The sequence below is a fragment of the Notothenia coriiceps genome, unplaced genomic scaffold, assembly GCF_000735185.1.
Source record: "Notothenia coriiceps isolate Sejong01 unplaced genomic scaffold, NC01 NC01_scaffold00035155, whole genome shotgun sequence".
NCBI lineage: Eukaryota > Metazoa > Chordata > Actinopteri > Perciformes > Nototheniidae > Notothenia > Notothenia coriiceps.
The window spans coordinates 29,304-55,833 of NW_011367856.1; the positions used below are offsets into that span (position 1 = coordinate 29,304).

A 26,530-nucleotide genomic window follows, 5' to 3' on the forward strand; every position below is an offset into this window, starting at 1 on the left:
CTCCCAAAAAGCTGAGGCTGGCCCGGACCATTAGTCACCTAGCCGGGAGCAAAACCGTCTGCTAGCATCATCAACTGCAGCAGAGATAAAAGCTTGGAGGAAATGGCCGAGGTGGAGTGACAGTCATTGATGTTGGTTTCCACTCGGCTCAGTTGATAAAATAAATCTCAGTTCACTGTCTGACACTCTTACTCTCTCTTACTGTCTCTTTCTCAGAGCAAGAAGCATGCCAACAAGGTACGTCTGTTCTACATGCTTCACCCAGAAGATGGAGGACCCCCTTCCAAGAGACTGCGGCCAGATAACCCAGTAAGCTCCCTGCATGTGTGTGTTTCTGTGTCTGTGTTGCATCTTTCATACAATGCTATTTACATTTTATTTCGACTTTCAAGCTAAACATGTAGTATTAGTGCATGGAATTACCTTAAAGATGTAACGTTTTGTGGTACAATCACAAGCTGAAATAACTCTGAAGAAGTGTTGGGAAACACAATTATCTGCATGCTGAAATGTGTGAATTTGTGGCTTTATGCTGTAGTTGACAAACAGAGTTGACTTGTCTTTGTCTAATCCTTTCCTGGGCCTGTCTCTCTCTGGCTCAGCCATTGCAGCTCATGAGAATATTTGTTTGATCTATTGTCTGCACTTGTGCGTTATAATTCTCCCAAAAGAGGTTTTGCCTGGTGTTTCTGGCTAGATTTAGTGAGTGCAGACGCCACCAAGCAGCATTTTATCGGACTATTGCAGGCTTTGGCTAGGGAGGTCAGTGCATTGCTCATATTTGTGAGTCTGTCTTTGTGTTGTAGGTTAGAAATTGTTTTTTTGTTCTCTTTTCTGCAACTGTAGCCAAAGCTGAGGTTGCATTTGTATCCACAGTGAGTTGATGGAGCAAAAAAGGCCATTTAGCTGTTGATTCAATGTTGACTTTGTATATGTGCATCTTTGTATGTTTGCGTCGGTGAAAAGAAATGTGACTATTGTGTCCAGGGAGCTTTACTATAGGGCATTGTGTGCCCCATTTCTCCAGCAAGCCCATAAGTCCCACATGGCATAATACACACATACACAATACATTTACTTTGAGGACACAGCTGGTGGAAAAATAAAGCTTATCAAACTAACTGACAAATCAGAGAGAGTGGAGAGAGAGAGAGAGGAGAGGAAGAGGTGGAGCGGCTCTAAAAACAGCACAGTACCACAGCCAAGACCCTGAGCCCAGCCCCAATTAGCTTTGAACAGCAATGACCCTCTGTCCTCCAAAGACAGGACATTCATAATAAAAACTCAAATATTTGCAAACATTAAGTACAAGTGATTTCAGGCTGCCCTTCATAAATAGGCAATGAACCGTTTTGAACCCTGACAAATTATGTGTGTGATTTTTGGCTCCATGCTCTCACCCAGCATATGTATAAAGTCTCATTGAATAACTCTATTAGTCTAGATGCTGAGAATATTTCCAAAAATAGATAAAGAACTGTAAGCCATTAACATCCATGCTCGAAAATAACTAGTGTTTATTGCTATTACCGCCGCACTTGAAGGCAGAGTGACAAGCCAGTCTTCATAGAGAGAAGAGAAGCGATAATTGCTTAAATATGCGGATAAAAGCAACACATATTTAGACAGTCGCTCCTGAAAGGCATTCATACTTTTGCAATCGTTTTGACACATGAAAAGTTGCATAAAGAGTTTTAGATGAGCTTTGGAGAAGTTCAAAACTGCTTGATTTTGAACAATCGCTTTGTGAAGGGTGTGAATGTTAGATTGAAAGTAGTGGAAATTGTCAGACACAGCTTCGTTATACCGAGCAAGGAAAATGATGGGGGGGGGGAAGCAGGTTTATAAAGCTTTTCAGAATAATGTAATAGTGTAAAACTCTGGAAATGGGCATTAATGTTTCTTAGTTCACCCGTGTTCCTTAGTGCCCTTAGATGTCATAAAGTCAAACTATTGGGCATGTCAAGGGCACATGGGTTTATAACTGTACTGTAGGAACACACCTGCGTCTCCATCTGTCTCCCTAAGTGAATAAGACATGACTCAGCCCCTCATACGGGACACTGAACAGACCATGTGCACGCTCACCTCATCTGCCGTACAGTAACGCACCGTGACCGCCTCAGCTAGCAATTTACTCGTAACCTTTCACGCAGAGATGTGACATTGATTATCCGACAATGCTGCAAAACTGATTGAAGATGGAAGCTCCTCCAGAGATGAAATTCTCATCATACAACTTAGGATTTTCATCTTTCAACTCTTTCATCTTTTTCCTCATCTCCCAGTTTTCTAATCTTTTTTCTTACACTTTATTTGAGTGTTTTTGCCCTCTGTTCTCTTACTGATTGACATGCTGCATTCCAATGGGAACAGCCGAGAAAGATTTTCTCAGAGTGAATGAAATGCCAGCGTCTACCTAGTGCAAAATGCCATGCCTTGAAATGTGTGTGTGTGTGTGTGTACGTGAAAGTGTCAGAGAACAAACATAGAGAAAGTAGGTCATAAAGGTGCTCCCAGATGAAAGAGGAGGGGACTTTATCCCTTTTTTCACCCCCGATTTTCCACCATGCTCTTTCTCCGTCTGTGCAGTTTTTTACCTTCGCAAAGGGCAAGAGATAACAAAATGTGTTTTTCTCGCCTATTATTTTCCTCTAATGCTATATCTGCACTCTGGGTCCTTTTTAAATTTACACTTTCAGCACTCCTTCAAATTCCAAATGAGAGCGTCTGTTTCCTGTGCTGCTCAATGTGTATATTTAGAAATGTTTCCCACAGCGCCTCGACACAGAGCAGTTGGATAAGTAAGGAGGAGCAGAGAGAAAGCAAAACAGAAGGAGAAGAAGATTAACACAGCTAATTAAGAGTCTATTGTTAGCTGCACGAGCAACATGAAACCAACCCAACACAAAATATTCAGCGATACACAGGCATCACTAACAGGCTGTGGATAAACAGGCAGACATGCAGCATTGCACACACAAACAGAAACACACTCGACAATTAGGTCGCATGCAAATCAGTCTCAACAGATGTGCGAGGTGCGACAGGTAGAAGCAAAATAGAAAGGAAAATTGAAACGAGCAGAGGCAGGAACCTAGAAAACTAAAATGAAGAAACAGAAAGGTTGATGACTTTCAGCGGAGAGCGATGATGGAGGAAAACAGTGAGTCAGAGATGCTGTTTATTGTTTGAAGTGGCGTAGTGGAGTGGCAGCTGTAATGAGATGACACTTATTCATATGTCATTCACCCACACACTCGAGATTGTTTAAAACCTTCCCCGCACTGTCACCAAATCCCTCGTGTAACATTGTCATTGAGCGACAGGATTTGTTCTACCATCTTCTTTCACGAAGACGCTTCTTTGTGTTTTAGTCCCTTTGCTGTCGACTGATGCTTTTACTTTTCAGTGTGTTTTGACAGGTGAGACCACAACATGCTGCCACTGAGACTCATCTCAGACTCTTTGTCCGGAGTAAAAAAAAAAAATGCAGTTTTTGGACATTGGCTCACTGCAGTTGATTTCCCCCATCCTGGTACAACAAGATTTCAGTAGAACAAGATCTCAGCAGCACTGCCCAGGGGAGAGGATAAGTAGACAAAGTAGGCGAGGGGGGGGAGTGTAGGGAAAGAGCAATAGGATGACTAGTGAAAAAGACAAGAGGAGGAGCAGAACGTACGCATTAGAGAGGAGGTGGAACAGAACAAGGGGGAGATGGTAATGAGGAAGCGGGGGGAATGTAGGTGAAAAGGATGTAATGGAGGAGAGGAGACTTGTCCTCATGGGTGCTGCTGACTATGATTAATAAAGACTATGATTAAGTATAGGGAAGCCATATTTACTTAACATATTGTAGATCAAAACTTGCCTTTATCTTCATTTGGCAACCTGAGACAATGCTTCATAATAAAGCACAACAAAATGAATTTGTAGTGACTGAGAAGGAGAGGGAAATTGAGTTTACTGGTGATGGGGGGGGTGGACCAGTTCATAGCTAGCTCTTAACATGATCACAGCGGGGACAGACACGGGGGAGGAGTGGAGGCGAGGCGAGAGGGAGGAGGAGTGGAGGTGGCGAGGGCCTGCCAATATAGATAAATATTTCATCCCACAACACACAGAGTCACTGAGACTGGTGCCCGGAGGGGAGGGGGGGGGGAGAAAAAGGCAAGGCAATGACAAAAAGCAAGAGAAGAAGAGTGAGAGAAACAGAAAGCATTGGAAAAAGAAAGCAGGGACAGCTGAGGGACAAAGCTAGGCCTGAGAGGTAAAGGTGTCCTTAAGTCGCACATTCACTGTCCGTGATGCTAACCAGGGCTGACACAAGACACACAGAAAAACAGAGCACACACTCACAGACTTAGATATGGTGTTGTGATGCTGACACTTTTCTATTATTGTCCTCTGCCTCGCTGAGACCAAAGTTTCTCTCCTACATCTCAACTTGACACTATAGAGCGCCATTGTAAAGAGAAAAAACAGATAGAAAAAGGGAGGAATGTGCAAACCAAAAAGGAGTTTGCATGAGGCAAAGAAAGACTTAAAGAGAATTCAAGTCTGGATGAACAGACGGCGACATGGTGGAGGTTCAATATGAGCAGCAAGAAGAAGAAACAAACTGGGGGGAAAAGTTGTGTAGAATTTAAAAGGTTGGCTCTGAAACCGTGAAATATTGCTTTTCTTCAATGAGGAATTCAAAAAATATAAATCATCCCTGTTTCCATTTATATATATAGAAATATGAGAAAGCTGAACATCACACCCATATGTGATTGCAATATGTAATTCTGAAATCTTGGTCTTTAAGTATTAATATGCTGAATAACAGCCACTCCTCTGGCAAGGCCGTCCACAAGTTGTTGGAGCTGCTGGGATTCCATTCAGCCGCGGGGCATTAGTGAGGTCAGGGACTGATGTCGGACGATGAGGCCGGGCTGACAGTCCGTCTTATTTCTTCCCAAAGGTGTTGGATGGGGTTGAGGTCAGGTCTTTGTGCAGGCCAGTCAACTTGTTTTTCACCACACAGTCAGAAAAACACAAGGGAATTGTGTGATGAAGAATTTCAATTTTCTTTAACACAATATATTGTGTGTGTGTGTATATATATATATATATATATATATATACATATACACACACACACAATGTATATATTGTTTTTCCCTTGAGTTTAGTTCCCATATATGTCATAAACAAACTGAAAAAGCTATAGAGGTGTGCATGTGTATTTGTGTGTATTTGCAGGCGAGAGTGTTTGTTTGTTTGTTTGTTTGTTTGTACATTTGTGTCAATCAGGCGGTTGGTCTTTTTGTTTGTGTTCGCTCCCTCCCGTGGGGAAGAACTCCCCATCATCATTAGTAATGATCCAGCGGCGGTGAAAGGGCCAAGCCACAGTCTCAGCCCAGAGAGAGATGAATATTTGATCAGCCTTCTCTTTGCTTTCTGTATGTGTGTGTGTGCATGTATGTATGTATGTATGTATGTATGTATGTATGTATGTATGTGTGTGCATGCGTGCGTGCGTGCGTGCGTGCGTGTGAGAAACAGACAGTCCACGAGGTCAGTGCAAAGTACACAACTTCCCATTTTTCATCTCCCCCTGCCTTTTCTCGCCTTCACCTCTCACTGCCTCTCTTCTCACATCATTCCTTTCTTCACCTCCACCAACCTCTTTTCTTTTTCATCTCCCTCGACCCCTCCATCCATATGGTTCATTTTGGTCTCATGTGACCTCTCTCTCCCTCCCTCCCTTGTCTCTCTCCTTTACCTTCTCCCCCCTCTGCTCTCCTCCTGTAGGAATGTTCAGAGACCGAGGTGGACAGGAACAAGTGCTGTACGCTGTGTAACATGTTCTTCACTTCCGCCATTGTGGCCCAGTCGCACTACCAGGGCAAAACCCACGCCAAGAGAGTCCGCCTGGTGCTGGGGGAGCAGCCCAGCCTGCCCTCAGCCATGACCAGCCCCACAAACACAGGTATCACACACCTTTACTTTATAGTAGTATATTTTGATGCCGATACTTCTGTACTTTTACTTAAAGGTGGGGTAGGTCATTTCGGAGAAACCAGCTCGAGTGTGCTGGAATTTGAAAATACACAGCCGGAAAAAATGTGCCCCTTCCTTACAGAGCCCCTCCTCCAACACACTCCTCATTGGTCATGTGCGAACGCGCACATGACCAATGAGGGCACAAGATAAGTTTGTGCACAGATGGAAGGCTGACAGGCAGGTAGGCCATCCAGTTATTTTAGCCGGGCCGGCTAAAATGATTGGTCGTACTTTTTACAGTACTACGGCTTCCACAGATGAAATTTTTTTATGGATTTGTTGTCAAAGCACTTAAGATATTCATTGCTATCGGGATGTTAAGAGCATTCCATGGAATATAACAAAAAGTGTATCTCGAGCCGGTTTCTCAAACTTACCTACCCCACCTTTAAGTAAGATTTTATACGCACGACTTGACTACTTCTTCTTCCACCAATGCATCAGTCGAGTTTGTAGGGAAAGAAAGAGAAAAAAGTATAATCCAGATTCTACTTGTCCTTTTACTGGTCAAACCTGAAAGTGAAACTTGACACGTCTAATCTATAAAACAACTGACTGTAAACCAGTGCTTTTGTGATCAGCTGTTTCTACCCAAGCTGATCAATACCTCTATTGAATTCCGATCATGCTGTTTGAACACTGACTCCCAAAGTAATTACCTTAGTCGAAAAGACACCTCACCTCTGCTCGCACACGCTTCTGTAATCCACACATCTAGTTTTTGCAACTTTTGCACTGGAGTGAGAATTATTTTGAGTTCAAAGCATACATTTTTATCAGAAGTGGATTTGGAAAGCTTTAGTCATGCTTCAGTCAAAATGTCTAGCCTGGATATCAGAGGGAAATGTCTGGGAATGCTAACATGCCAGGGGCCAGGAAGTTACACTTTGAAGGTGAAGCTCACAGACAGCCTTTCATTTATAAAGGTCTTGTGGTAAGTACAAAACAATGACTTAAAAAAAATCAAGGCATGCACAATTTTTATATTTTTGTTCATGCTTTCATGATTGATTAAGATTAGCATTTTTCTAATAGTCAGTGCTTGTGCGTCGTCTCCAGGGGAGCTTTACATAATGAGGTTCAAATGTGAATTCAAAGAGAATTCACAGCGCTATAAACACACAATGGCCACAAAATGGAGTGTTATAATCAAGCCCCTGAGTGACTTCTGCTAAACTTTGGCCCACTTTGAAGAAGTGTCACTTCTGTGCTTCCGCTGCCGTGGAGTTTGCGTGGTTTTGTGACAGTGGGACCTGGAGGAAACAAGAGAACAAGAACAAGAAGAGAGAAAGAGTGACCTGGGAGAGAAGAAGAGGATTTCAGGAGAGATTAAAGTCAAAAGTAGCCTTCATGATCGCTCTGAAATGATCGCTCCGCAAAAGATGCACAGCCAAGCTGACAGGCTGGAGCGGACAGAAAGACGCTCATGCACACACACAATCATCAGAAACACACATCAGCAGGATGACTTATACATGCACATTCATATTCGACATTCACTTGCTTCTCAGGACACATGGACACTAACATACACACAGAAACACACTCCAACACACACATCAACACAGAGCACACAGTGAGAGAGAGGAAGCAAAGGCCATGTGTGTTAGAGAAGCCCTTGAGAGGTGGAGAGCAGAAGCTGTACCTGCATTCCCTCCTGTTTCACACATCACACACTCCAAACCACCGCCTCCTCCTCCTGCACACACACTATCATGCACACTTCCTGTGCCCCATTCCGTGAAAAACACTTACTTCTGCTCCACTGTGCTGAGATCAGAGTCATGGGAGAAAGGGAAGGGTGGGAAAACAAGGGACGGAGAGGAACATTGCACCAGAGGAGCTCGGCTCAGCACGATCTTCACTCATGCACGGGGACACACACACACACACACACACACAAGACTGCTGCACCAGAGATTTTTGGATGAACTGTTTCATGACGAAAAATGAAATGACAGTAGAAGAGTTTACTGAGTTGAGTTCTGTAAGTGAGATGATAGTGTGGCGAAGGCAAACACAAGCAAAGGGAATGTGAGTGGGTGTGGTTGGTGAGTTGAGCAGAGACACAGCCATAGATACAGTTACTATGTGAACAGAGCCCGAATACACATCAAGGTATGAGCAGCCAATCAGCGTGCAGGGCTGGAGTCAGGTCAACACAGGCGCACGCACAAAAAATAATATTCAGGGTCACTGGCCAACACTTCATGAATGCTCTTCATATGTTATCAGTGAGCTGATGGTTATTGTGAAAGAAGTGTTATGACTCATTTGGGCTCAAAAGCATGTTTGTGGGGGCTTTTGTCCATCAATATAAAATGTGTACTCAAAGTGGTTCTATCTCGTCATTGACACATTGTAGATGGCAAATCGGCACATTTGGACATGCCATCTGTCATTATGAGCTTTCACACACGATTTGGCTGTGGACCTAGCACCCCCTCACTGTGATCAAATACACAGTTTGTTCTAAAGGAATCCTCTCTGCTCACACACACACACACACACACACACCCACAGCCTACTCTGGAGCTTTAATCATTCTTACACAATCACAGGTATTCACACATTTTCCTACAAATGCATTATACATTCATTACATTACATGTTAAGATGCTTTTATCCAAAGCGACTTATACTTAATACTGTGGCCAATCCCCACAGGAGTAATTAGCGGTGAAGTGTCTTACTCAGGGACACAACGACATGCTGACTGCAGTGGGGTTTGAACCTGTGCTCCCCTGAGCCGAACATCAACACACTATCCACTGCGCCACAGCCTCCCACATTCAAACCGCCACCCAATCAGCCAAATGCACACAGACGGACACACACGCACATACGCAGTCTTCGCTGTGTGAGACACAACCGTGTCCTGTGGACAAGTCAGTGCCTGTTGGCTATTAATGGGCAATCACCATGGTAACCAGTGTCATGTCACGAGTAGCAGGTCACCTGGAAGTTTGCCATTTCTTGTTTCTTTTTTTGCCATTTCCCAGTTTATTTCCTCATAGAGGAAAATAAATGAAGAGGNCGTCTGTGAACAGTGACTTTTGATACCTGGACTCCAGCTTCAGTCCACTGTCTTTGAAGCTCCCCCAAATTCTGGAAGCGACTCTTCTTCACAATGCTGTTAAGGCTGCGGTCATCTCTCTTGGTTGTGCAGCGTTTCCTGCCACATTTACCCCTTCCAACAGACTTTTTGTGGATGTGCTTTGAAACTGCACTCCGTGAACAGCTTGCTCTTTGAGAAATTTCTTTTTGTGTCTTACCCTCCTGATGGAGGGTGTCAATGACGGTCCTCTGGACAGCAGTCAGATCAGCAGTCTTCCCCATACTTGTGATTTAGTTTACTGAACCAAGTTGAGTTGTTTTTCAAGGCTCAGGAAACCCTTGCAGGTGTTTCGAGTTAATTAGACGATTCAAGTGATTCGTTGAACACCCTACTAGTATACTTTTTCATGATATTCTAATATTTAGAGATAGGATATTTGAGTTTTCTTAAGCTGTATGCCATAATCAGCAATATTAAAATAATAAAAGGCTTGCAATATTTCAGTTGATTTGTAATGAATCCAGAATGTATGACATTTTTGTTTTTTTAATTGCATTACAGAAAATAAAGAACTTTATCACAATATTCTAATTTTCTGAGACAGTCCTGTATATATTTTCTCTTGCAAAATCCAGACCTGTGTTTTTTCTGTGCGTGTGCTTCTTCATGGAGAGATATTGGCTCTTGCTGGCAGTGATAATTTGTTACCACACATGCAGCCTTAGACACCACAGTTATATTTAGATAATTAGTCTTATTTATAAAACGTCTTTTATTTTTAGTGTCTCAAGTAACTCCAGTTCCAAAACAACTCTTTAATTATTACTTGAACTATCTTGCAGCACTTCAGCACGAGGTAAACCACCAATAAGTAAAAAGTTGAGGAATATGAGTAATATAACTACCGGTATTGATAAATAAATATTTGTAGTTTGACATTTGTCAAAAGAGTAATAAGAGAACAATTAAGTCTACAACTAGAGGTGAATACCTATATGAATACATGTATTTGAATTTTAAAATGTGATAATGATTGAAAATGTTTGGATTAATTTATATATTATTTCTAGGAATACCGTTTTGAAAAAGATATTTTGTAGGAATATATGATTTCTTACAACGCCCACTTCCACTGACATCAAATTATTACTGTATACTTTTATGACATATTAAACTAGCACAGGCACTACAGGACATGTAGCGTGTGTAAAACCAGCATAGATCACAAATAGGCTGATATATATTGACAATACTGATGCATCATTGATGATCTAACTCCTAGCACTCTAAGCCGTTCTGATGCGTCTTCAAAGGACCTGCTGCAGGCACTCCCAACCACCTTCATAAACCTACAATATAGATTGAAATCTCTATAGACATAGCAGGAGATGTCTTGTTCCTGTCATAACACTGGAGTGTCTTATACACACATGCATAATATGGATTTTCACCGTGGTGGCAACTCATTAATTCATACAGAAAAGTAGGAAGCACATGAAAAGCGACAAGCATTAAAGGTGTGATCTGAACTGGGTGTGTTATGGTGTGTGTGTGACTAACGCTGAATCAAAAGCAGAGGAAAATGGTGAAAAAACATGTTATAAGTAGAAAAATAAGCCGTTTGTTCTGATCGAGCAATTAGCTGCAAAGCTTACTGTATCTCCCTCAACAAAGTTTCCATAGTAACATTTATGTTGCTGCTCAATGAGAGGCTGACAGTTTGAGACTGTAGTGCTGTAACACTGAGCTGCAAGAAACATCCACAAAAGGAGCAAAATGTTAATAATCCTTCTAGTAATTTTTTTCGTCAATGGAAATTCAATTTGTTGTTCACAAAGAGCATCACATGAGAAGCATGAAAAAACAACACAGAGAGACGGCAGCAGGATGGAGAGGAAATCAGTGCACACGGGAGACGCTTTTAATGGCTCAGTGAAGTCAACAGGAGATGAACTTAATAAAACATTAAATCTGGTATTATGTCATTTCCACTGCGCCATCCAACCTCTGTGTATCATAAGTCAGTGGGTGTGAGAATACTAGGCCAGCACTCCACTTAGCCCACTGTAGGGCATGTTATCTTCGCTCATCCATATTCATGACCCTATCACTGTAACCCCAAGTTCTGCTGGGATGTGTTTCCACTAAGGTAATCTCTCTGCTGTAGGTGCGGTTCAAAGCTTGGATTCTTGAACTCCTGCATTAGAAAAAACTCGAGCGTGGTTGTGCCTCAGTTTGGAGTTTATACTGAATTATCTCTGGTAATTGATTGTGTAACAGTTCCCCACAAACACACCCATAGGAGTATCAGTGAGTCACAGGATTGGTACCCAGAGAACCAGTAGATTGGTTGCTACAATTTCCTTGATGTGACCCCGTACAAATGCGTCATTATAAGAAGCATTATTTGAAAATGTCAAGGTGGAGGTAGGTCTTCAGCTGACATTTTATCCGTCGCACAAGGCCGATTTGTTCCAGAAAATACAGTGAAAGGTTTTATTCCTGTACAGCACTGTCTCTTCATAAAAAGGTGAATAAATCATGCCTCCTTATAATTAACAAACAAGAATTCTGGTTGTTCAATGAGGGAACTCCTCTTTGATGCAATTACTTTCATTTAATAGAGAAATAACAATGCTTGTCTGAAGGAAAAGGTTATCCTGCTGATGGAGATGTAGAGAGACTGACTCCTTCAATAATAACAAAGAACAAGGAGAGAAAACAAGCACGGCAGAATGTTTCGTTTTGTCTCCGAATACAAACATTTGACACATTTTTGCTGCACATTTACAAACAACCTTCAACATATCAGAGACAACAGACCTGTCACATGTTGTGTCTGCTTTCCCCTAACTGGCTGTTTTCGTCAGCAGCGGGGATGTGACCCCGGACAGCCCAGCAGCAACAGATTTCCACCGCTTTGCTCCATGCAGCAGGCTGTTCATTGTCAGAGCCTGTCAGAGCTTCCCTGTCAAAAATCATTGTCGCTATCACAATATTCAGCCCCACAGCCCCGGCTGGCATTTCAGACAGTGGATCACAGGCTGGCGGGTGACACGAGAGGCCAGACGCATGCAGCACGCAGCACTCAATGCATCTGCATCAAAACAAAAGAACGTGTGGTGTTGCACTCATTTTTTAAGACAAAGCTTGGAGGTGAGAGCAGAAATCTAACATCTCTGTAGAGATACCCAACCTGTCTGTGGTGATTTATTCATGCAGGGCTAAAGGCTGACCTTAGACCTGGCTCACATTAAACTGACCTTTAAAAAGGTCTAGCTGCAGCTGAACCATGTGAGATGTGATGAGAATAAAATGTACAGTTCCTCGATCAGCGTTTACAGATTGGACCATAAACTGATTAGTTCCTACTTCTAATGGGTTGAGAAACAAACAGCACCCTCTGAAAGCTTAGAAACATTTTAAGAACTTTTTTTTTGTGTTATAATTACATTATATTTTGATGATAAAGTTACAAATATCAAGTTGGTTATTTCCATCATAGTACATTTAAAGAACTAAAATGAACAAATATTAAAAAAGGAATCAACACTAGTCACTAGGTTGTCAAAATTGCACAGCAATTCATCCAAAAGTTATTCAGATACTTCAGTCTCTCCAGTGTTTGGTTCAACCAGACAACAACATTCTGGGAACACTCCCTAAATCTAAATGTATTCCTTTGTGAGGAACCGAAACCAAATGGAATGACAACTTGTACATCAATTTCAGAGTCCAGTTTTGCTCAAAGTAAAGCAAAACCTTACAGCTCAGTTAAGTAGCAATATTATAGTCAAACACTGTTTACATGGATGCCCCCATTGCTAATACTGTGTCTGCTTTGAAGACAAGGCCAATAGTTGAATGATGATACAATTATAATATGGGTAACCCTGACTGATTACTGGAGTATTTTTAACCTTGTTTTAAGCTAAATAGAACAAGGCTGTAGCTCCATTCAAGCAGAGACACTGTTTTGGCTTCTGTTGTAATCCAAATCTGTCTCTTGCTGTTTTTCAAATGAGGAAGCTTTGCCAAGTGCCAAACACTTCCCCAGTAAAAAGCCTTTTGCTGTTCCTGCTCCTCGGCTGGCCAGAGATGCTTTAATTAAAACTCTGATCCGATACATTCATTCACTGTCTCAGCCCCTGTTGCACCAGCATGCATTGTGCGTGCGTGCGTGCGTGCGTTCTTCATTCACAGCAGATGTCTGTGATCGCCTGAGCAAATACAGGTGTTTTTTTGCATATACTGTAATTGAATATATGTAATGTGTGTCTGTGTACATTATTTGTGTCTGATGAGATTTATGCGAGTGTTTTCGCAAATGATGTTTGCAATATGAATGCAGCCTGAAAAATTCATTACAATATGCCCAACCCATCTCAAATTTATTTCACAATCTGGAGACTTTTAGTACAAACCAATCCTGTAAGTTAATTCAAAACTCATTGCATTTTAAATAATGCATGTACCAAACAAGTGTATAGTGCTCCTTGTTGTACTTGACACATTCTTACCGTGGCGTTATCTTTTCTTAATATGAATTATTATTATTATATGTTGGGCTTCACACATTTTAGCTTATATTAAATATAAAAAAGGGATTCAGTGTTGGCGTGTGATTGGGATGTCCCACAACACCTAAACTCTACCAAACTAGGCCATGCATTAACTGGGTCAGTGAGGCAGCATTTGGCCTAATACCGTATGTATCTGGGCCGGCTGACGGCTACCTCGAATACTTTCCCCCCTGTGACTACTGCAGTCTCAACATCCTGCTGCCAGCCTCCAGATCGCACCCCAAACAGAGATATAGATATGTAACCAGCATGCAGACTCACACACAGCCCATAAAATACATTCACAGATAGCCTCTCTGCAGCTGGAATTATGTTGTCAATGGTAACAGGCAGCTAGTCAGGTGCCTTGTCTCCCTGTCAACCAGATCCAATCAATAACCACAATGCAACAGCCTTAAGGTGTCTATGAATAGGGAAATTCTATCTTGTCTTGGAAAATATAAAGTCAACATTATTTCAGAGTTTCTGTTTTAGTTTGTATTTTTTTTAAATTGAGGAAAACCTCTAAAGCAAACACAAATGTTTGAGTGTAATTTCTTCCGATCTTTTTGGAGCTATCTCACCAATAAATGAAATGTGTCTGAAATGTAACAGCTTACGGCTAAAACATTAAGTCTTAATGCATCATGTCAGTCAACATCACGCTCAAAAGTCAGTAAAAATGCAAACTGACATTAATAAGTACAAATACTTTCTGTTTCCAAATGCTGTATCATGAAATTGGGACAGAGCCAACTCCAAAACATTACTTTAAAAATATGTATAACTGATATCTAATATGCGTAATCCATGTTTTATATACTTTGGGCACAGATTTTCAGTTTGCAAATCTGCCTAATATACATTAGGGCACACCTGTCTGGGTGTGGCGACTTTCCTCTCAATGTCGTAAGATGTCAGACAAAAAGTGGTTCTTGAGCGAAACACCAAGAAATTCAGTTTCAATTAAAACTTTGAGCTAAGCAGAGGATGAATGTACAATCAGAAACAGAAAAGGGCAGGAGGTTTTGTAATTGGTCAGCATTATGTGTGTAAGACAGAAAGCCAGAGAATGATGGTCAGGAGAGACAAGGCTTAGTCTTTTGAATAATATACAAAACTATTTTTCAAAAGGCTTCAAAACTTCTCACTACAGTTCTCAAGAAACACTTTAAAAACTGCTGACTTTCTGCACAGTGAACGGCTCTGACACCCTTATTTAAGGAACACTTATTGTGCGGATCTTTTCACAATCTTATTCCATGATTTTTAGTTTATTTCAATTCTAATAAAGCTGGACAGTGATCCTAAAGCAACCAGGAGGGAGTCTTTATGACTGAACTGTGGAATTCAAATTCAAAAGACCCTGAAAAGGCTAGAAGTAAAGATGGGTACAGTTCAGGAAGTTACCTAGTAATCAGGTGACTTTAAAACTGGAGGACAGTCACAACATAAATGTCTCACTGTCCCGGCTATATTCCCATTGAATACGGCCGCTGTGAGGCTAAACTTCGCTCATTGATGTGATGCATTTACATAATAAAGTCTGTACTGATCTTGACATTTTAGGGATATTTAATATTGTAACTCAAAACAATAAACAAACAGAATCATACGTCAACAAAAGATATCAGAGCTACAGTAAGCTCACCCCCATTGTCATGCTACCAAACCTCCACATACACCATTAGCCACTCCCATGTGACAATCCCCGGAAACAACCAATTACAAGAGTGTGTGGTGTTAACAAATAATGAAGATAATATAACTATAAACACAGGCTGCACAGCTTGTTGGCTCCTACAGTCCCTACTGCACTGTAACGGAGGAGCAACAATGAAACCGCTCTCTGGAGCATACTAGTGCTCATAATAAATGGAGTTAAATTAATCGAAGCCCTTTCACATATGGTTAATGTGTTTAAGGCATTGAACGTGGCATGAAATGAATAAATAAACACTGAAAAGGAACCCTTTTATCCAACGATATAAAACCCCTCTCCTCTTTAAAGCAGAATATTAAATAGGTCTCAGCCTCAATCAGCCACTGTTGTAAAAGAGAACGGCATGAGACGACATAATGTAGAGCCATTAGAACACTACAATGCACTTAGCCTTCATTAGAAGAGGAAAAAGAGGGAAGTGACTACTGGCAAGCAGACTCATCTTTTGTTCTGGTAAATGTAAAAGGCCGGGGAGTTAACTGGGCTGAGCCCCCCATCAGAAGAGGTATATGATCCTTTAGGTCACAATCCAGAGGGCAGTTGTCATCACAATCGCTGTGGGATGAAAGACACTGCAAAGGTTTTGAATAGACTGCAAATATATCTCCAATCCCACGGGTGGATGATGTCACTCCTGAAATCTGTGGCTGTTTTGACGTCTGTGCGAAGGCATTTTACAGTTAGAACGTGTGATGTGAGTCACAAATGTCACCTCTTACGTATCAACACAACCAAAACAGGGTTGTTGATCCTTTTCATGGACATGTACCAAAATGAAAACAAAAAAAGAAAATGTACACACACACACACAATGACAGGTGCCATCTTTCTGAGTCAAACGATCCTCAGAGACTAAATGTGAACACATCAGCTTAAAAGGCATTAAGGCTACTCCTGTTCAAAACAAGGTCACTCTGTCCTTGAACAACAGCTGAATTAACATCAAAGTTTAACTTCATTTCATGTGTGAGTTATGTTCCAACTCTTTTTTTAAGACAATGGGTAATTAAAATAATTTCCTACCCTCATTTGTACCACAATAATAGTACAGAAACTCATTTTTCCATCATGTTTATGTGATTACATTTTGAAGGACTAATTGGAAGCATCTCTTGCCGATCAGGCCTTTCATTTAAAGATAACCAACAAGCAGCAGACAGATGCATTCATCTGAGAAGTACATAAGAGGCTTGTTACTCTGGCTCTGAAATATGTCTCCGTTAGAAAAATAAGCATTAAATAAACACAGCCGTTTACTAACTTCTCAGTAACAGCTCCCTTAACATTCGGAACACAGAAATGTGGGGAATTGCATCACAACGGCATATGTGGCAGGTGACGGAGCAGCCGAGCAACACGGAGGGCCGGGGACAGCAGAGGAACTGTTACTGAGTGATTGGACCGCTTCCCCTCGGGGTACAAATAGCAGCAGAGAGCGAGTTTGAGAAGCAAAAGGAAAGAATGTTTTTGCACTTCAGTTTTGGCCACACACAGGTTTTCTATTAGCTGACAGATGACACGCTTCACACCCTGCACACTGCAGATATCACTCAGCACAGCCCTCACCTCCTCTCCTCTCCCCTCCTCTGCCTCACCTCTCCATCTGGCTACTGCCTCATCCCAGTCTTACCCCCCTTCCCGCCCCCTGACATATATTCATACATTGTCTATTTCTCTATCAGCGTGTCTTCCTTCCCAGCACTGAAGCTCTAGCCAGGTATGTTAATGAAGTTAATCGGATTGTCGCCTGCGGGGAAGCAGCACAACTTTCACAAAGTTCCCAGTTAATTTTTTCCTTAATTCAATCAGCAGTCGCCTGTCTTCCTGCATTTTGTGTGTGTACGTGCATGGAGGGAGGGACACAGGGTGCGCAAGTGTCTGTGGGTATGTGTTTCTTTTTTCCTGAGCCGCATTACCAATAGTTTGGCAGAAATCAGCCATAATCATATTTGCCGCTCTCCTTCTTTCGTCTGCCGCGGGCTTAAATGTGGGACAGAATTAGCAGCAAGTTTCCTTCCCAGTAATCTAACGCCTGTGATCAACTCTCCTGACAAAGACAGCAGCTTAAGTGTTCACAAAAACACTCTTGTGTCTACAGTCACTCTGGAAATGACATTGGAGATTGTCACTGAAGACATTTAAAATCTCAAAAATGTGATGACCTCGTCTCGGCTTGTCACCTCAGCTGCTTAATATTGACATGAAGAAGGTGTCAGAGGTTAGCAGTCAGATCCACCATGCTGAGCTACGAGGGAACCCTTCTGAGGATCGTGTTACATATTTCAATGGCTCAAAAGTCTCCAACACATCCACGCTGCATACCATTGTCTCCCCATGGTCCTTCAACCCGTGGCCTTGGTGCCCATTGTGAATGTGTGAAGGAATGACCGAGTCATTTCACTATGTACCACAGACTTTATAAGCTTGGCAACTCTCTCCATATTTATTCTCCCCTGACAGTGACCTTGCTGCGCTGTTCCAGCCCCCTAAGTCTTAATGCCAGCGCTGTCAATCACAGCCTGCTCTCCTCCCCACAGCACTACCTCAGGGGCTATTCTAATGAGGTGCATGTTGGCATTATGGGACAAAAGGCTGCCTGTGAGACCGTTCCATACAAGGGCAGTCATTAGAGTGTGTGCAGAGAAAACAGAGACACTAACAGCAACTTCAGTCCAGCTGTTTTGGCAGATAAGAATTTCTGGCTTTAGATCTAAGCACAATGCCAGGGCTGATATATTTTGACAATCCCTGAGTTTCCGTGCAAAACCAATGTTCATTTAATAATGACCTCTTTTAAAGAAATCCAACCATGTTTTCCTGCAAATACTCATTCATCAAAAAGGAGTCCAGGAGTGTCACTCAGTCAATCCAAACACACACATCTTTACAAGAACCAAGTTTAGCCTGACAAAAATACAGTTTGTTTAAACAGGCCCTGATACTCTCAATAGTTGAATAGTTTTCCATATTTAATGACATAGTTCAGAGATCCATTGATGTCCAGCCCTGCAAACTGCAGGTAAACATTTACCTCGTCTGTCTTTTTAACTATCAATTTGTCTCTCGTCTAAGACTCCATTTCTGCTGCCAAATGTGTTTGAGGCGACATGGCATGAGTGTGTGTTTTTGGATCCGCAGCAACTAACGGTTACACAGTAATGGCAGCTGTTTGCAGTCCAGGCCTACGGAGGAAAAAGCTTCCCAAGAATTAGCGGTCACACTGCTGTTTTCGAACACATTCACACATGCAGTTTCCCCCACAGCAAACTCTGACAGACAATTAAAGAAGATTTATTGCCGCAGTGTCATACCTGCTTCCCACTTCTCTTTTTTCTCATACATATACTAATCTTTATATATACAGTCTATGATACTAACATATGGCTCTAATGCATGCTCACACAAACATGCACTATAAATTGCATCTTAAAAAGGTGGTCGATCAAACATTTAATTTTCCTCCGGTGCTGACAAAGGCCTCTCAGCACTGAACAGAGACAAGCCCCTTTTATCGATTGGCGTCCAGAGGGCCCCGGCAGCTATTATAGCAGCAATGAGTGACTGGCCCAGTCAATAGACTTTCTATTAGTGAACTGCTCCCCAGCCCCACGCCAGCACACACACAGTGAGAGGGAGAGAGTAGGGACGAGAGACTTGGGAGCTCTATGAAGGTCGGGGAAGGAGCAGCTGGCCCCCCGAGGGAAATGCGTTGTGTAGGAGCGAGGACCAGGAGTAGATCAATAAAAGAATAAATAGGCAGTGACAACATGGCTGAGATACCAGAGGCATGAGAACCAGAAACGCCTCCATACATGGACAGTCCTTGCTCATCCCACAGGCATGACTCTTTGTATAGGGTTAACGATGAATGTCTTCCACACATAAAGTTATGTCTACACAGCAACGTGACTATATAGCTCTTATAGTGGGCAGTATGTGAATGTGATGGCAAAGCTTCAGTGACCTTGGTCTTGTCTGCCCAAGGCAAGTGTAGGCTGATCTAGATGAGCTGCGAGGTGCTCATGCTGCTCCGCTCTAACAGAGGGAGTAATAGCAAAAGGCAAACACGCTCATTCCTCTCTGAGCATCTCACATAACACCACCTATCATTAATGATGCTACACAGCTTAAACAGATGAAGATTCATTTGACAGAACAGCAGCGAGAGAGGAAGAGAGTCAAAGAGATAAACAGCAAGGAGTATTTTAGCAGTTTGACTCCAGCTCCATGCAGGGGGCTTCAGTCCACGTTTAGATACATGACGTGAATTTAATAAATACTTTTATTCTTATGTTGTTTTCCCTTTAAGAAAATATGTCTGGCTTTTGTGATTTGTGAACTGGAGGTGGAGTCACTAGTTGTATTTCAGACGATGCTCAACTTAGCTTGAGGAGACTAAATATGTACATAACAAGAAAGCAATGTCAATGTATTGGTTATGTATGATTTAACACACTATCCTTTTAGGAATGTCAAAAGGAAGACTTTTTTTACATTATTTACAGAATCATTCCAAGTCAAATCAAATTCAGATGTAAATGTCTGCAGTTTCTTGCGGTAAATCCAATACCCATTCCTGCTTATTCCTGAATTTGCTAGCACCATTATGTCACTTGCACCATTTTCTGTCTGAAGTATTTTGTACGTCTCTTTGTTGGACTTAAAGGTGAGGTATGTAATTAACTTCAGAAACACTTTTTGTTATATTCCATGGAATGCTCTTAACATCCCGATAGCAATGAATATATTAAATGCTTTGACAATAAATACATAAAAAGATGTCATCTGTGGAAAACGTGGTACTGTAAAAAGCACGACCAATCATCTGAGCCGGCCCGGCTAAAATAACTGGATGGCCTACCTGCCTGTCAGCCTTCCATCAGTGCACAAACTTATCTCGTGCTCTCATTGGTCATGTGCGCGTTCGTGTGTGTTGGAGGAGGGGCTCTGTAAGAAAGTCTGAAGGAAGGGGAAAAAACGAAGTTTTTTCGGCTGCGTACTTTCAAATTCTAGCGCACTCGAGCTGGTTTCTCCATTCTTACCCAACCTACCTTTAATGGTTTTCATTGCCAACAGCTACACTGTAGCTATTTTGCAGACAACAAAGCCTTTACATCTTTCAAGGTTCATCTTTTAATAATTCACAGTATAAGAGCCTTTTTATCCAAACAATTTAATATTTATACATATTTAAAAAGACATGCTTTAGCAAAATACAAAGAAAAGAAAGAAAAGTCCAGGGTCATCCAAACAAATGTAGAAGGCAAAGTAGCCAAGGTCTTGAATAAATGGATATGAAAAATGTGAAAAAGCATTTTCTCAAAATCATGCAACTGAATCAAAAATCGTGGCACAAAATAAAGGGCGATAGAAAGACAGTAGCTCGTGACTAAAATGGCAAATGCTAGTGATACAAAACAGATGTGAGTGTTTGGAGAAGCACAGAATCACAGAGAGGCTGCATTTTCTCTCCAAAGCCTCTTGATCTTACCGCATTCAAGACAGATGACTAAAGTCTGACCAATGCTTTCCGTCTGTAGATACAAAATGTCAAGGGGATTAAACCCAAAGAAGCAGGCTGTTGCATTGGAGACTCAATCTTTGCCTCCTCTGTGCTTCTCTGATGTGTTGCTTGTGTGTACTGGGCAAGGATCAAAAACATGTCCCAACTCTATAAACATAGAAATAGGCAGCACAATCAAGTAAGATGTGTCCCTGACAAATATTAAAAGAGAGGCATTTTCTTATTTATTTCTAACTGTGCTTATGCAGCATCCTCACTATTCACTCTGGGGCCGAGTCGACAATGGGAGCAACACAACAACCTCATTCTTGATGTAATTACAATGAATATGCATTTACTTTCTGGGGCCATGTATATTCCGTTTACACATAATCGGATGGGGCAGCAGCACAGCCGAGCACGGGCACAAACTAAACACGAGCAGAATTAGGAAGGACGTATAGAGGAAAAAGCTTTCACTTTCATTTGAATAAATTGTGACAGTCACACAGAGCTTAGAAGCTGTGTGTATACATCTGCTCACAAGACATACTTGTATACGTTAGTGCCCTCGTTTGAATTCCCCACTGGCAAGCTAATGGCCGTCACTCTGCACTGAGTTCATACGGCAGTTAGCGGTAATAAAGGCCCGACCACACTTTGAATCATCTCCATGTTTAGACAATCACGCCATTTTTGAGCTTTAAGCATATTTTGATTATTTTTGGCCCAATATCATGAATCGCTATTATTTTAGCCAGATATGGATATATTTCGCGCCCATCCTTATGGTGTTTCAAACCTAATAATTGACTCATTATCTGGTTCCAATCAGTAAATGAGGTGGTCGATTTTCCCTTGAATTAAAGCCACGGGAAAAGCCGCTCATTGGATCCGCCAAACTATCAGGAAGTAATGCGTCATGTTTAGATCTGCCCAAATCAATCCGACCAATGACAAAACGAAAGAGTTGTAATCAGTCGGACCGAACGGGGTTTCTCAGCGTTTCTTGTGGCCTGTAGACGCTTTTATTGGAGCATTGTTAGAGAGCCATTCTGAATCATCTTGATCATTTATTCATGTCTGAAGCCTCTGAAATCAGCCCACTCTCTTCAGTCTGCGTACAAATGACACGACTTTGTAAAGGCGTGCAATAGATACGCAGAAGTCAGATTTTGCGTGCATATGATACTCCCACGTTACGTTTGTTATGAACGTATCTTAAATGCGTTTATTTTCTATATATCTTTGCCATTTATTTAACCCTAACTTTAAGCCAATAAGCTGCTGTGTGGTTTATTGCACCGCAAACATTAAAACTGTCATTGGAACGGCGATCAAGCCTGAAGCCACAGAGCTCTTTGTTTTAATGTTTGAGGTGCAATATCAGCGTATCATATGCACGCAAATTCGGACTTCTGCGTATCTATTGCGCGCCTTTGCAAAGTCGTCTCATTTGTACGCAGACTGTGAGACCGGGTTGCTGAAATAGAACTAGCTCCAGCTCACGGGTTCATTCTGTTTTTGTTTGTCTCATACATTGGTAAGCTAAGTTTCAGCAGAACTTTCAAGGTGCATCAATAATGAGAAGATTGTTTTCATGTTTATTTTCTTTTTGATCTTCTCAACCAATCCCTTTGTATATTGTACAAGGGAGCCTGGATTAACTGGTCTCAGAGCGGTAAATACAGCAATGGTAATCTGCAAAGGTGTTTGGTGCTGTCTGTGTATTCAGCTGAGCACAATAGGACTCAAATTTAGAGATTTAAAGCGAGAAAGCTACATAATAAAAAGAGCTGTGTACCAGTGCCACATGACACCAGAGAAGAGTTGCTTTGAGAGGACGAAGATGACTCGAAGCTTTTGTTCATTTAAGTCGCATTACTCCAACAATGACTGGTATTATGGCAGACTAACACAAGCACTGCTGCAAATTCATATGCACACTCAAATGTGGACTGCAGGTACACAAACACAACTCTTGCCAAAGTGGCGTGATTATTAGGAAATAAAAGATTAGCATTCAGTTGAAATTCCCACATTCATTCACAAGAACAAATCACACCGTTTCAAACACTTACAAAGCAGTTGTAGAACGTTGAGTGAGAGAGAGTTATTGTTCTGTTGTTGATAGGTTTACTGGCATGCTACGAAGAATGTGTGTAAAACACTCTCTTTCTCACATAAATACACTTCTCTCAGGTCTCTTTTTGTGCGTATTCCGGCAGGCGAAGACATTAGCAGCAATCTTCTGACAGCTTAATAATGCATCACAAAAATGGGACTGGCTTAAATTAGAGGGACAAGTCAGTTCCTTATGCTTCTTTAACACGGGCACTTTACCACACACACACACATTACGATTCCATAGACACTTACTTTTTGTTTGTGTTGCTGTCTCTTCTTTTCTTTTTTTCCAACGACAATGAGCCAAGTCCTCTCACCTTTAGTAGTTTAGATCGTTCAGGCTAAGGTCTGAGTTTGAGCATTAAGATTGGCTTCTTATTTAGAGGGTTAATAAAATATCTTGGTGTTGACTTTCTGACTGACCTATTTGGCCCAAAACCTAAAGCTAAAAGAACTCTTATTAGACTGAATATACTTACACACTAAAGGAAATTATGATAATGTGTATATTATCTTGAGATCCCAATGACAAATGCTCTTTCCAGCACAATGTCATCTCATTGCTCACCCCATCATTTTCTTTTTTAACTTGATGCGAGGTAGCAAAAGTCTTTTTGGAAGTTTGTTATGCAATGTCATCATTTAAAAGTGCATAGTAAGCTCAAACAAAGCAGAGCAGGGCGGTTTGAAAATCAAATTCAGTGATCTAAATTTGGATGATTTTCATTGTGCAGTAAAGTGCCATGCATTACTTCTATTGTGAACCTTAACAATGAAATAGATAATTGGTTTGTGCGATGATAAACAACTTACACACTTGATTAAGGTAAGGAACAAATCAGGCTCATATTCTAATGAAAACAATGTTAAGAATTGACTAGCAGAGACATCACTGCTTCCAGAGGCTGCTGTCTTGCTGCTTCGCCTCTCCCTGTCAGAATATAGGCAATGCACTTAGTCTAAAACGCCTCATTTACCATGCTTTGTGGGTGGGCCCTCTTTCACAGTGACACGGTAAAATAATTGGCTAAGATCTATTTTGGTAGGTCTATTTTCATAGATTTAATGTGTTAGTATTGCTTTCAAAGTGCATCTCTTCAATTAATCAAATGTTCTACCATTACCAGACTACCCATAGAGGGTCAGAGTTCCACACACTGAATCCCATGGGAAAACTGCAACATCAAATACCTTAAAATAATCACTACACCTCCATGCCATAAGCTGGCTGATGAGACGGCTGAGCTCACAGAGTGCTTGATCATACCTGCTACCAGAGATCAAACGGTGACAAAAGGTTGATCTGAAAATATAAACAACTGCCCAACCCTGAGGGGTGTCATCAAAGTGAATGTGGTTGATGACACAGGAAGGCAAAGGCACAGGAGAGTGCACATTTAAGCCCCGAGTGCTGTACCTGAGCGCCCTTTGAGCTCTGTAGTGACCGCAGCACTTCTAACAGAGCAGTCAGAGTACACTAAGCCGGAATACCACCTTCAGCTCAACAGCTCCCTTTATGGACACTGCTTCGGGAGGTTGGGGATCATTTTAGTGGGTGTCAGGGTAAATCTTCCTGCTTTTGAGACAATTTCCAAAACCCGAGCAGCAGGGAGTCTGAACAGTCTGTAAGTGAAGGCGAGAATGAGAGATTGGCAACGAAAAGCAACAGAGGGATGGAAGAAGAAGAAGCATGGGCTACAGAAGAAAGAAAGAGAGGTGAAATAATGGCAGGATGAAGCATGAGCCAGATGGAGGGGAGAAAGGCTCGCTTGCCTGCTCCAGTGTGTGTGTGTGTTGTGCGTGCGTGCGTGCGTGTGTGTGGCAGACTGAGTAAGCCTCCCTTTATTTGTTGTAAGGATTAAGAGGACAGCTCCAACACATGCACATTCTCGGGCTTAATGCGGTGAAAGACTGAACACATTCACAACTGTGGGTGCGTGAAAAAACTGTGCACACACACACACACACACACGTATATTGGGCTGCAGAAATGAGGAGCACATTCAACAACTCTTGATGAAGGCTCCACCACAGGATCAGAAGCGAAGACAAAGACAGTTTAATACGCAGAGTGGGACGCTTTGAAGGCCGAGACATACTGTTGACACTTCAAGAGGGCTGTGATGTAATGTGATTAGCATTGGTGTCCCACAGTATTTTCATATCTCACTTTTTCTTTTTTTTCTTTTTTAATCGGGGCTGTTAAGCAGAGTTTCTTCCCTCATCTGAATGTGTGTTTCCCTGAGGCAGAGTGGTGTGCTCCTGCATGAGGAAGCTTAACCCAGTGTGGTCACACAGGTCAAACACTATCATACCAATTCCCTGGGTTTGAGTAGCTGCTAATCTCAGCTGGCTCGGGACTGGATTATCCAATTAAAAAACTCTGACCCCTGCAGTGACCCACTCAGCACCGAGCAGAGAGGCACACACTGCCACTGTAAGAGATAAACAGGACAGGATGGATCTTTGGAAGTAAAGGTAGGAATTGGAAAGATTTTCAGTAATTACTTTCTTAAAGTGGGTGAAATTGTACCAACATTTGTTATATTGAAATTTTTATTTTCTTCCAAACTCAGCCATTTATTGACTTTGAAAGGTAAACTCACTGGTTAAATTATAGTGCCGGTTGCACACCCAAAGCCTCATTCCCTGACTCATCTAAACTTAAGTTTAACACACTAAAGTTTCAAAGCATTATACTTGTCAAGCTGAAATGGAGAATCAACAGATTAGTAACTGATATGGTCTGATAAAATATTCATACGGTTTTATTTTCATCAATACAAACATCGGTGCTAGTTTCTTTTTATTGTATTTATTGGAATTGTGGATTATCTGTTTCAGGGAAATCAGCTTTACAGAGTACGGAACAAATAACAAAGAATATTCATTATTAACAACATGCAGGCTGAGTTTGTGGACGTCACATCAGAGCCTTAAACTCAAGATATAAAAGCCAAACACTTGATACCTTAGAAAGACAGACTGCTGCAATGTGGCCACAGATTGGCTGGTTAGATTACGTATCATGATTAAAAGTATTTGCTTGGATAAATTCCCAAAAAGTATAGCAGTGGCATCAACTTGACATTAAATAGTTCCAATACACATCTAATCAATGTTAACCATGCTACATTTTTCAAAAAGTGTTCAAACTTGTGTTATTGGTTATTTTATGTTGAACTCGTTTGCCTGTTCCATTAAATCCCATCTCTTCATGTTAATTATTTCCTCTTGCGCAAGTAGACCGCGTCAGTCAACTGTGCCCTTGCTGATTTGATCAGCGGAAATTGTTTTCATTTTAATAATCAGAAACCAATTTTAGAGGCTTCCAACAGATTCACGACAAGAATGCTGCATGCCGTCTCTGCTGCACTGATGTTTGTTTACTGCATTCACTTCACAGCGCTAGAGATTCACCCCATAAAACTGTCAGTCAGACAGTGTGACACACACACACACACACACACACACACACACACACACACACACACACACACACACAA

The 26,530-nt window shown here is 41.6% G+C and overlaps 1 protein-coding gene across 1 annotated transcript in view; it reads left to right on the forward strand.

Moving 5' to 3' along the window:
- The window catches only part of LOC104962630 (zinc finger matrin-type protein 4), a 49,642-nt gene that overhangs the window by 21,183 nt on the left and 1,929 nt on the right, over window positions 1-26,530 (forward strand). The window contains exons 3-4 of the mRNA XM_010791081.1: window positions 217-309; window positions 5,800-5,977. Of these exons, the coding sequence (XP_010789383.1) occupies window positions 217-309; window positions 5,800-5,977 (271 nt within the window). The remainder of the gene's footprint in view (window positions 1-216; window positions 310-5,799; window positions 5,978-26,530) is intronic.